The sequence below is a fragment of the Cheilinus undulatus genome, linkage group 11 (genome assembly GCF_018320785.1).
Source record: "Cheilinus undulatus linkage group 11, ASM1832078v1, whole genome shotgun sequence".
NCBI lineage: Eukaryota > Metazoa > Chordata > Actinopteri > Labriformes > Labridae > Cheilinus > Cheilinus undulatus.
This window is the reverse complement of record NC_054875.1, coordinates 12,372,561-12,386,203: the sequence shown is the minus strand read 5'-3', so window position 1 is coordinate 12,386,203 and position 13,643 is coordinate 12,372,561. Positions and strand designations below refer to the sequence as shown.

The window sequence follows — 13,643 nt, the reverse complement described above, 5'->3', positions numbered from 1 at the left end:
TGTTGTCAGACACCCACATCTTCTTGTCAGTATTGTCTCGGCTCCTCCACCAGGATCATTATACCTTATTGAAAAACTACTCGGAAAAACCGGGGTTAACTGTAGCAGACCTTGACTGCAAAAAAGAGAGAAGTGCAGGATACCACCTTCTAATACTGCACTCTTTATGGAGTTTTTTCTCAGTGTCAACACAGAGGGCCAACTGGTTTCACACAAATTACAAATTATTCATTAGAAGAGCTTTTGGGTTGCCAGGTTTGCAAAATTCTCAGTCAAAAAGTCCTAATTTTTATAACCAGTAAACTATATCTTTTTATCTTTGCTACAATGTGAAAACAATACTTTGCACAGGTATTTTATTAGATAGATGACTTAAGGCATTTTGGCTTCATTTTGAGAGGACAGAACAGTGGATAAAGTAGAAATCAGTGAGAGAGAGAGGAGAATACATGGAGCACCAGGTTGGATATGAATCTGTGCAGCACACTAGCTTCTGTATATGGGGCACGACCTCACTGATAGATAGTGCTGCTCCAACTGAAAAAGTTAAATATGGGGAGGTATTAAGTAGGTGTTTTATTAAAACTTGAACTGAAGTGGTAAGTTTCTATTACTTTCATATCTAATTTTGATTCTTTTCATTACAGCTATAATTACAAGCAGAGATTTAATTATTTTAAAACACATGGTGTTAAGAAAAGTATTTAAAATTCACAGACACACAAAATATACAGAATTTTTTTCTTTGTCCTTTTCCCTTGGGGGTTGCCTGTAGATATGATTGTGGGTGAAACTTCCATTGGCATAACAGCAATGAAAAAATGTTTCTCCCAGGGACTCACAATGGTAACTTCCAGGGTAGAAAGTAACTAATTGCATTTACTTAAATTACTGTAAATGAGTAGTGTATTTGGGTAATTGAACTTTTTGAGTAAATTTTAAAATCATTACTTTTACTTCTTCAGAAAGTTCCAACCAGGGTAGCTGTACTTAGACTTGAGTACAATACTCTTATACTTTTTCCATCTCTGACTTCACAGGGACACAGAGCATAAAAGATTCTACATCACAACTATAAACAGCAACAAATGAGTGTTGATAACTCCTTTCTGAGTGAAATGGTCTTCAGTGTTGGGAGTTATTTGACAGTGTTGATCCAGTGTTAGTTAAAGGGGACATATTTTGCCTTTTTAAGACAAGTCTATATTAGTCTCAGAGGTCCCCAAAACATGCCTATGAAGTTTGTTGCTGAAAAAAAAAAAACACTCCAGTGGTGGATTTTTACATGTCTAAAAAACTCTCTGTTTCAGCCCTGCTCAGAACAAGCTGTTTCTGTGTCTGTGGCTTTAAAATGTTAATGAGCTGCCTGACTCTGCCCCTGACTACACCCTTCCCTGGAAATGGATGTGGCTCTCCTGATCCAGAGGAGGAGAGGAGGGTGGAACTTTCTTCTATGACATCATGAGGGGAAAATCTGATTTTTCAGCGAACATTTTCTAAAAGGTGGAGGGGTGGAGTGGATTTTTCTGGGACTTGAGGGGATTGTGGGCAGGCACATATTTTTGTTACTAAAGCCTGAAAAAGGTATTTTTGCGTAATATGTCCCCTTTAAACTCTGTAGAGTAACTCTTTGGAGTTTCCCATCATGCCCTTGGCCTGCCTTGAGCATTTAGATGTGTTCTGTTGTGTTTGGATGTTGCCGGCTGTACATGATCCCTGCTGGGAGATCTTTGTTCCAGTTTCTGGTAGACTGTTATTATGTTTGATGTGAGACACATTTGCACCATTAGTGAAGTTATCCACTGAGTTAAATTTTGTGTGACCTTTGGTGTTCCAAATGGATGCAGAGAGCATATTCTTATGTGTTATATTTAACACTTTTAAGAGTTTAGTTACATATGTGGACAAATGTAGACACAAAGTGTTACATTTTAATTTCTTTTTTACCTCTGCCAAGTAGGTTATGTGGTCGGGTGGGCTTGTTTGCTCATTTGTTTGTTTGTTTGCTTATTTGTTTGTTTGTTTGTTTGTTAGCAACAGAACTCAAAAAGTCATGGACGGATTTTCATGAAATTTTCAAGAAATGTCATTAATGGCATAAGGAAGAACTGACTAGATTTTGGGACTGATCCGGTTCACCGTCTGGATCCAGGAATTTTTTAAAGGATTCTGAACTATTGGGAGATAGGGCTACGCTGTTACCACTTTACACCAGGAGATGGCGGACATGAGTAACTTGTTCAAAGTTTTGGAGTTTATAGAGTTTGAAAGACGCATGTCCAGTCGAGGAGACAAGTCGGAGCGTAACAGAGAGAAAGACAGCGAATTGTAGCAAGAATACTCACAAAGCTGGGAGGAATAGAGGAATATTCACCCTCTGCCATGTCTTTCACACGTAGTGAAACCAATGCTTTGCCTCACTGTGTCTCCACCCCACCGGGGAGGGAGTGATTGGTGAATTAGATTTTGGGACTGATCTGGATCATCGTCTGGATCCAGGAATGTTTTAAAGGATTCTTCACTATTGGGAGATAGGGCTAATGGCGGAGGACTGTGCTCTCTGAGAGCTTTTCTAGTCTTTTTTTCTTTTACTTAATTATAAAGGTAGTAAGATTTATAAGTCATTAATTTAAAGGTCGTTCTTTTTTTAATTGGCATAAAACTCACTATTTATGTTTTGAGATGTCAAAAATTTGTCAACAAGTAAAAATAATTTAGATCAGGGTATTTTGATAACAGTGAACTGGTGCAATTAAGTAATAAGGCTAGTAGAGGGGAAGACTAATTCCCTTGTGAGTGTGGGATAAACACCAGAGCAAGAGGGACTATAACAACCTGGCAGCCCAAAAGAAGGTAAATCTTTGCAGCATGTACTGGATTAGAAAGTGGTGCAAGTTTTAAAAAGCAGGAACAGTTTAAAGAAATCATGCTGAAAAATAATCATGCTCCACACACCAATACAGACCAAAACAATTACACAAAAATAATCAATATACATTCAAAATTGTACTTAGTTGTACTTTGTACATTGTAAATTACAAGTAGAAGTAGACAGAAATAATAAAAGAAACGGACTCAACAAAGGCTGATGTAGGAATCAGAACAGTTTAGAGATGCTCCATCTGGGCTTATCTTCTGCATTATAACATAAAAATCATGTTATTTCTGTAACATATGCTAATATTGGATATTATGATCAATAAAAAGCTGCTAATGAAAAATGAATAAATCTGTGCAGTACTGAGGTTAATGCAAAAGCTGTCATAGTGTAAATCAGTGCTGCTTTGAAGATGCACCTTTTCTTCTGTTGTCTTCATTTGCAGAAAGCATGAGATTATTTGCTTCATGGAAAAAAGCAGACTGACAAACTAAAAACAACAAGACAGCAGTCCCTAAGTTTAAAAAAAGCTTATATAAAGGTCTAGCCTTTAACATAGCACCATAAAATTGCATCACTAACTGTTTTTCTGCACTTTATAATATGAGTTATGTGTTAGATAAGCCCTGCTCCCCTTGTTCTGCATTAATGGTGGCCTGTTACTGTGGATACTGATGTGAACACTGTTGTTAAAAATACAAGAATCACAGCATCACTGGGTACCTACCGGCGGGAGCCCAACCCAGTCCTCCTATTGGCTGGTGCAGGGGCAGACATGGGGCCAGACAGCTTCTTGCTGAACCTCGAGCCTCTTCTGTCCTCGGTTTGTCTCTCTGATCCTCAGCTCCACACTGAGAGCCTGGAAGAACAGACAGACATGAACACTGAGTGAACACATGGATGCAGACAAAAAGAGACACCAGAGAGACTTTAAGGTCACCAAAGATGACAGAAGCCTCAGAAAATGACAAAAATTTTGGTTTATTAAGGCCATCATCACACAAACACAAGAGTTAAGCTTTGCTGACTGGCTGAGTTTGGCTCCTGATGCCTCAGCTGTCAGCATGGTGCAGCAGAATCAAGCTGACACTTGGCTGGCAAAGACGCATCAAGCTTCAGCAGCCAATCAGAGTCCAGCCATTAAGATAACGAACCAATCACCACTTATCTGTCTTATCTCAGGCCAAGTACCAGAGAGAGCGGCAGGAGTGAGCGAAAGGAGCTCGCTGACATTTACTCCTGCATCAGTATGTGAGCGTAGACATCGCTGTGTACAGTAAAGTGTGTCTGATCATGTGTGAGAGCTCCCATGTGCCTCTTGGAGTACTCTCTGGTTCACATGCAAGTGGCTGTGGATGCAGTTAGATGAGGACAAGGCGACTCATAAACATTTAATGATCAGACCTGTCAGTGACCTTAGGTGGAGAGAGGGAGGGGGAAGGGGGAGGATTATTTACATCAATAACACATTAGAGTGCTTAGGATTTGGTTTGTGCATAAATACACAGCTTCTGCTTAAGGTCACCTTCCTGCATGCTGTGCTGTACCTCTGCCAACCAGCGCTGACCAGAAAAAATCTGTCCTCTCTGCTGTTGGATCAGTGAGAGGGGCCATACTGAGGCTGGATTACTGCAAATAAAGCCTCATATTCTTTTCACTTTACTGCCTCACTTCAGTAACAGGTTATTTATCATACCCTGTGTTAATACTATTGAACTTCCTCCTGCAGAGCTTTCCTCATGTCTGAGCTTCTTTTCATTCTGTCTCAACTGTTTCTCTGCTCTCTATCATTCATGCTTTTGCTGCATCCTCGCTTTGAGCAGTTTCAAAAGAATCACAAGATGCCAGATGGGAACTGCATCTGTGATCCTGTGTGTGTATGTGTGAGGGTGTGTCCACACGAAGATGCTACATCATATTCTCAGTCCCTGTCTTAAAGAGAAACTCCACCAATCACAGGGAGCACCAGTATGCCTATGAAATGCATTTTTTACACACAAATTTCCAATATTCTGCAGGATATTCACTAACCAGGCAGTGTTTCATGCATGGCAGAAACAGTTTCAGCAGTGTAACATACTTGTGCTGGATACTGATGGTCCCCTCTGTCACACATTTTTTAGACATAAGTTTACGCTTATATTGATTTTTATATCACTATTGATGCCAAGGCCAGATGGGGACGTGCAGAAACATCTTCTCTGCTCAGATGAGCTTTCAGAATGGTTCTATGATCTTGTTTTAAAAAGAAATGTGGTCCAGTTCTGATTGCACTGCCGCTTTCTCACAACTACATCCGAGTTTGCAGCTACTGCAACAGCAGCCATCAGAAACACCGACAAACCCCACCCATAACGATTGGAAACCCATACCAAAGCAGACTGGTAGAAGAGCCATAACATTTTCTCTTTCCCTGTTTTAATAAAGACTTGTCCAGTTCTGACAAAAGTGCCGCTGTGGCTAAGTCTGAGCTAGTCACTCCACTAGCTGTTATTACAAAATATACAGTACTTACTGTTCACTTCATTAGACACATCTGTGTAATGCAATGGACACCAATAACAACATCTCTATTTCCCAGAGGTTACTGCATTATTTCACAGCAAGTATTTTTAACACATATTTGAACTATGTTCAAGGGATCAGAAGAAGTTATTTATTTAATTTATTTATTAATCAAAAACATTTTGATGCAAAAATGTAGTCGGACGATATTTTAGTTATTTAAATGTTTTATTTCCTAATATCAGTATCATCATTGGCCCCCTAAACTCCATATCGGTCAGGCCCTAAAAGCTACATTTGAGGTAATCACAGCACTGGAGGCAGCCATTACTTATGGCTGTAAGTACAACTAAACCCTACTCGTAGCTCAAATAAACCCTGCCAATAGACCCGAGCAACCCATCCAGGTACTTTGCCCAAACAATGCCTGCCTCTCCCCTTTCTGGGAGAAAACGTCCTTAGAAATGAATAGTAGTCAATGGGAAAGATTGGATCATTAAGGATTTAAACTTAAAATATTAAAACAGTATGGTTAAAGGGTTACTGGGAGCCAACATCTAATGGCCAGCAAGATATACATATAAAGTAGGTCATTTATGAAAAAATACATGCATTGTGAAGGGTGTATGAAAAACTGATAACTTGTTTGCTAGTATTTTGTTAGCTCCTTTTGCTGTTGGGAGGTGAGAATTGGTAAGCTTGTTTGGAATTTTTCCTCAGGTGTATTCTACATTCAAGGGGAAATGCTGCCCTCTTGTGGATGCATGGACTAACTGCAGCCAGTCAAGGTAACGTCAATAGTTATAATTAAAACATTTCATTTATCGGACTAATTTAGAATGCAGACACTGCTTTAGCAGGCCAAATTTTCTACAAAAAGGTAAATGAAATTTTTTTTAACTCGTTTGCTTGTATTTTGTTAAATTTGTAAGCTCCTTTTGCTGTCGGGAGTTGAGTTGAGTAAGCTTGTTTTGTTTTTTTCCCTCAGGCGTATTCTACATTCAAGGGGAAATGCTGCCCTCTTGTGGATGCATGGACTAACTGCAGCCAGTCAAGGTAACGTCAATAGTTATGATTCTAATATTTATTTATCAGACTAATTTAGACTACAGACACTGCTGTAGCAGGCCAAATTTTCTAGATAAGGGTGCAGGGCTTGACATTTACACTGGCCAACTAGCGGGTGGATTTCAGCTGTGGCAGTTACCAGATTGACTTCAACTAGCCACATTGGTCAGTGGAATTTATCAGTGTCACAACCTCAGCATTCTCTGATGGATATTTGTCTGAGTGAGATTTAGATGAAACCAGCTGCATTTCTGATTCTTTTGAATAATGTTTATTCAAAGTCAGTGTTTAATATTAGTATGAACTTAGTATCCATTAAAGAAGGAAATGGAGCATGTGTTTCATCTCATACCATACATACTCAATTTGCAATGTCACACATAGTTTCCAATCAACACAACTGTGGCCAGTGGAAATGCTCAGTGGCTAGTAACTTTTCATAAACAAGTAGCCACATTGGCCAGTGAGCAAAAAAGTTAATGTCAAGCCCTGATTGTGACAATATGAAATAAACAAAATTGTAGATGTACAGTGCTTAACAAATTTATTAGACCACCTGTTCATATTTGTCTCAAAGACCATCCAGCATCATGAAGTGCTTTAATGCAGACTCTTTCATTTTCAGTCAGCTCTCCACGTTTTATCATTTTGAACAGGAATGAGGGATTTCAAACTGAATTCACCCAAATTTGAGCCAGCTCACTGGGCTTCTCTGAGAAGTCAGAAATTAATCAAGCATAACATTCAACCACTAAAACTCATTTTTCTGTTCAGGAATGCCAGTAATTAACTATAATTTGACATATAAATCAAGAAATGTTAATGTGCTTCACTATTTTTTCAGTTTTTTTGTAAATCAGTAAATTGGAAAATTCTTGGGTATCATTAATAATTATATTTTAGAATTAAAAATATCATTTGGGTTAAAGAGCTTGGAGAGGAGAACGTTTAGTGTTCCCCCGTCTGCCTTAAAAATCAGCACCACCACCATGTGCGCTCCTCGGAGCGAAACTTTGAAAAATATCCACAGCAATGTTGCGCTGCGAAATGATGTTGCAGGTGTGGAAGCTTGCATTGACTCACTACAGGTTCAAAAAGTAAATATTTTGTGGGAATAATTTGCACAAAAAATTTGCGTGTGGAGTGTAAGAACCTTAAGTTTATAAAGTGGAGTTTATATTTTGTAAATTATTCAATGTAATCACCCTAAAACCCTAGAGTCTTCCCCATGGCAGAATGGTTTGACCCACACTGGCGCATGCCTGTTAATCACTGTATTCATAACCTCTCCATTCATAAAAAGGTTCATGATTTATTTTTTGTGAAGAAATGCTGATCTACAACTAAGTTTATGATTTCAGTTTGAGAAGAACTCTTTATTATGATCTCAAAAAAGGGGCACTAAGCTGTCTTTTTCATAATTAGTTAATTTTTTACAGGTTTTGTAGTTCTTTTTAGCTCTCTGTTTTCATTTCTAAATTGTTCCAGAGAGACCACTCCAGCGTTTTGCACACTTCTGGGTTTAAATGAATTTATGCCTTTCGAGTCACGGTTTTCACTACATTAATTTAAATTCCCACATTTAGTGAAGAGAAGATGTGCCATGAATTTAGTCATGCATTTTTAACATTTAAAATGTTTGAAAAAAATATTTGTAATATAAAATTGTTTATCAGTTACAAAGTTTGATAAATCAGACAGCTGTCAGAGCACTCTTTAATGTCTTTCTTTTTGGCCATAAAGCTTTGCACTGGCTGGAAAAATATTTCACAGGGGGTACATGACTGAAAAAAGCTTGAGAACCACTGCACTAGACTATAGACCTCCATGTTTGAAGTCAAATAATCCCTTCAGCCAAAACCTAAAAAAAATGTCTACATGCATCTATATATAACATTTAAGATGTCAAGATAGGACAGGACAATAAATTGCATCTTAAGTGGTTTTCCTTTAAATAATAGCACCACTCAATTATGGATTTCCTTGTATTATTAATTCATTGTTTAATCTGGATCATTTTGATTTTTTTCCGCATTTTACTTCCTTCTCTTGCATCTTCTATTTTTTACCTCTCTTTTCTTGCCTCTTATTCCCTCTCCTTAATGGATTTTGAATCCAATAACGTCATCCTTTAATCTCCCGTCTTGCTTCAGGCACAAACTCATGTGCACAAACAGAGATCTGGCAGGAGTAACCATCTGGAGTTATTATTTCAGCTAGGATGAATTTTGTTTCTCATTTTATTTTTTATGGTCAGGTAGGCTCTTATTCTCTGAGTAAAAAATGCTTGTAAGACAATAAAATCTTTTAGACACTCAAAAGGAAGTGTTTATCATGTAACATGATCATCAGAACACTGATTATTTCTCCTAGAATCTCCATCTTAACGTTATAATCACACAGAAAGGCACCACCTTTTCCTCCTCTTTCCACCGTCACTACTGATCAAACCACATGACGGCACATCATGCAGGATTTATGAAGTTAGGCCTGTTATGTAACACTTCCACCAGCTATACGCATCCCCAGTGAGGTCATCAGCGAGCAGCTTCTGTGCTGACGGGACAGAAACAGAGCAGGTAGAGAGCAGAGATAAGAGCTGAGAGAGAGGGTTTGATGAGCTTAAGAAGAGGAGACGGTGCCAGAGAGATGACAAGAGGAGGTGATGCACCATTTTGGCAAGTGTTATAATTTGGGCACTCAAGACTTATGAAGATATTACCACCCTTAACTGCACACTCCCATTGTTCAGTCCCTGGTGTCTGCAGCAGAGAGGTTGCTGCAGTTTCCTCATTAAAAGACAGAGTGTCCCTGCAAGAATATGACCTTGAATTAGTCCTGTGTCTAAAAAATGCTGCATAGTCTTTTTATTTGAAGGTCTTATAGGGATGCTCTGGTTGTATTTCTTTCACTGCCAATACGATGATCTATGAGGAAGTTTGGCTGATATGATCATGTTCAGTCCATAACTAACATTGAGAAGCCGACCAGTCAGATTTCATGTCTGTGATCAGGTAGATCCATCTTGCCAAGCTTTAATTTAAGACATCTGTGCATGGTCTGAGAATAATGGACCAATCTGCATCATTTGAGGAGAAGAGGTAGTAGCTATGGGTGTGGTTTAATTGTACTGCAAACCTGTAAACAATGGCTGCTAATAGTGAAGCAATGAGCTCGAATGAAGCTATGGTGGCAGTTTTATCAAGACTGGACATTTCTTTATTAAAAGAAGAGCAAAAAAAGCACTGAAAGCTTTGAAGCAGGGCTGCTTCATGTGGATGAAACTTGTCTAAACTTGGGTGTTTTATTTGATCTTTAATGTACTTTTATCTAATATTGTCAAAGTGCAGAAACTTAAAACCAAAGTGACAAAATGAGCTAGACAGAAAAAAATGAGGTGTGTGGGAGACCTGCAGCTGTAAGGCAGGGCCGGTTTCAGTCATTTCAAGGCCCAGGGCAAAGACCAATATGAGCCCCCTGCCCCAAAGTATTTTTTGGACAATATGACTCTTGGGTAGAATAAGGCCCAGAACTACTGAGCTAAAAAACTTAAATAAAATGTAATGTGCTGTCCTCAGCTGGTTAAGCTGATGGCTGATGCTAGCTTGGCTAACATTAATTCTAGGGATGTTTCTATGCATCCCCATTCAACGAAACACCTATTTAAATTACATTTGACCGACTAGTCTAAAAAGAAGAGAACAGGTAGAAAACTTTCACTGTATTAGAGAGTATGATGTTAACCTGATATACACTGTACAGCGTGGCTAACATTAGCAGCTAGATCCTCCAGCCTTCATTCCTCTTTGCAGATTATATCGTGCTTTGATATGTGGCTTCTTTCTACCTCTGTTGAGTAGTTATACATGAGTTCAACCCTTGAAAACCACATATACATACCACACTGCTCCTACTACCCACTTATTGCTAAGCATCTTATATTCACATCTGAGGAAGTTCTGTGTAGTGATTGGTCATTCGTGAACGAGCCAGTTCAAAGAGCTGGTTCTTTTATTTGAACGAGAAGAGCCAGATTCAATTTGAGAGCTGTTTTAAATCATTTTATCTATTACTTTTACTATTTATTTGTATGTTGTTTGTGTCTTATAAGATTGATTATTAGGAATGATCTTTTCCACAAACACTTCCACAGGCACATCTTGCATTGGGGACACAAGCTTGATGGGATAACATTAATGTTTTATATGAGGTCTGTCAAACAGCCCAGCCAGTGAGCAGATTTCATTTGACCCACAAGAGGTTTTGGGGGGGAGAGTCTATTTACAAAAATATTAGCATGATATTTTCATCAGTTAAAAATATTGAGCACAGTTGGACTAAAATACTAGCACAAGTATCAATCAAATGTCATGATATTGCTAAATCTGGCAGGTCAAATGAACATAACTGGTACCCTAATGAAGAGCCATTTGGGAGCCGAAAGAGCCGGCTCCTCTTGCTGAGTCGAACTAAATGATCAAGATCACTGAAGAGAGACGAAATTCCCATCACCAGTTCCATAGGAAAGCTTAGGCAGGAAGGCAGTGGTCATTAACTGAAGCTACAGCAGCCTCTGGTGGCTAGAGGTTCATCACAGTTAAAAGAGCATAGACCAGGATTTCAAGCCTGTGTTTATAAAAAAGGTGATTAGTTTAAATGACTTGTTAATCTCATGCCTGCTAATTCGATAAATGCATTTAGCTGTTCAACTGTTTAGCTGCGTGAATCCTTAGTTAATTCTAGACTCACTCTGGTCTTGACCTTATACTTACTGTTTTACAAGCCTGGAAGGAGCCATTTCACCTCCATTACATAGGCCTTCTTGCTTTTTTAAAGCACATAGAAAACCATCAAAGTATCAAAAACTCTGACATTATTTTAAGGTGCTGCATTTCATTTTAATAATTCACAGCACTGACATGCTTACTACACTATGACTGGCAGTTTAATTTATAATAATACTATACTGTACAGACAGTGCTTCTCTAAGCCACAGACACCAGAGTATGAACCATCAGTGACCAGAGCAGTGACAAGCATAAACTCTGATCTACCAGGCTATTCTTGATGAAAACTGTCTGATAATAGATTCCCAATCCAAACTAGCACATCCACCAATTATATCTAAAACTACCAGTTTGTGCAAAAATAATCTAGGAAAAGATGCAGAAACACAAAGGAGAGAAGACTGCAGTGGAAAAGCAACTCACGACTTGCACCCCAAAGATCAAAACAGGGTGGGGAAGGTGTGTGTATGTGTGTGAGAGGGAAAGTGTGACTCACAGTAGCTGAGTCTCATTGAACACCTTGTGCAGTCCCGTACAACAACCAGGCAAATGCTATCAAACAGAGGTTTACAGACTGTTAGACAGCCCCGGGAGCCATCACTGAGTCACTGCTGGTAATCCAGAGAAACCCATTCAACCCTGAGGATGCATGTGGGCCTGGATGTGTTTGTGTGCTGAGTGCTGCTCATCCAAAAATCCCTCTAGTGATTTTTTTAACAACATGCCTGACTGCTGTTTGGACAAACATCAGAGAAAGACTGAATCATGCATGGATCAATGCTGTGTACATGATTTACTCCTCTTGGTTGGGATTCATGGTGTATCGTGCAAATGTCAAATTGTGCTTAGTCATGGTGTTTTGATGCTATAGCTAACAGCTAAGTTAAAGTGCATGCACATTGAACATTCTGACTAGAATACTGCAGACATGTTTGTATCATTTACTTAATAAAAGAATGGACAGTCTTTAGCACCTCTCTTTGAACAGAAACAGGCCAGATACTATACCGATTGTTAGTAGTTTATGAGACTGATGACCAATATTTGGAACTGATATGCAGCTATTATGACCTAAAATTTACTTAATGTGGCAAAAGTAAAACTGCATGATCAAAAAATTAATTAAAAAAATAATCAATTTAGCCCCAAACTATATCAGCACTTTGCAGTGGAACTAAGTAGCACACTTTTTGACTTAAAATTACATTGATTATCTGTAAAATATACCAATGGCCATTACAATAACTGGCCATGCCGATAACTGGTCAACTGCTAATTTAAATATCTGGTTTTTAATTTGTCTATTATGTCCTGATGAAGAATTATTGGAGTCAAAAAGCAAAGACATCCCTGTGAAATAAAGGCATTTAATATCACATCAAAGTGCCTCAGCTTTTCAAGTTTGACTGCCTTTTCTACCATGGACTTTGTTAGCAAATAATCTTTAATCGTTCAATATTAATTCCTTTTTTGACAGATTATTTAAATTGTGTTTAGACAACCACTTAAAACAAGATCAGTGTCATGCACATTTGAAGATGGTTTGCAGAATGTGGCTAACATTAGCCATTACAACATTAGCTGTGCTAGCACGGTCACCATCCAATCCTCTTTTCAGGAGATAGATACATAGATAGACAGATAGACAGATCGATCCGCCGCTTCACATTGTCCATCCTGTTGGCGAAGGAGTGGGCACCTGGGAGAAAGAAGCTTGGTATGACAGGTTTGTGTGGGGCTGCTCTTAGCCTAACTAAAAGCTATAATCCACGTTGCTGGAGCGCAGATAGCCTATTGGTGAGGTCAAGCCCCATGTATGTGGGTTCAAATACGGCCTGTGGCTCCTTTCCCCCACTCTCTTATCCCTGTTTTCAATTCCATCCACTGTCTTCCTCTATCAATTAATGCATAAAAAGCCCCCCCAAAATATCCACAAAAACATCCCCAATCCTGTGCTGAATATCATCCCTAATGGCTTTAACCCTTTGTGACACAGTTGACATACAACTTTATCACCATTTTTAGATGAAAATGGCTCTAAACCACACTGTTCCCATGAGCTGATTAGTGCTATCAGTTCACCCTTTTTTTTACATTCATGTTAAAGAGCATTATGGTAGCATTGCATAAGCCATCAACTGAAGTTACAGTGGCTACAACTCACAGGCAGATGCATAACATCTTAGAGTAGTGGTTCCCAGCGTTTATTCCTTGGGATACAAGAAGCACCCCCTTACTCTTATCTTATAAATTTTGAGCCTCCCATACCAAGTCAGGCATGACAAAAACAGTGTTTAACATCAATTTTAAAGGATTTTTTGGTTAAAATTCAAATGAAATAGCCCTAAACACAAATGTTCTTACCCAAAGCAGTTGTATGAATTATTTATGAGTGATCTCATGAT

The 13,643-nt window shown here is 38.7% G+C and overlaps 1 protein-coding gene across 2 annotated transcripts in view; it reads right to left on the bottom strand.

Annotated features, from left to right (window-relative positions):
- Positions 1–13,643, bottom strand: part of snphb (syntaphilin b) — a 47,220-nt gene that overhangs the window by 20,783 nt on the left and 12,794 nt on the right. For both annotated transcript variants that reach the window (XM_041799776.1, XM_041799777.1), the window contains exon 2: positions 3,606–3,737. In XM_041799776.1, the coding sequence (XP_041655710.1) occupies positions 3,606–3,655 (50 nt within the window). In that variant the 5' untranslated portion in view covers positions 3,656–3,737. The remainder of the gene's footprint in view (positions 1–3,605; positions 3,738–13,643) is intronic.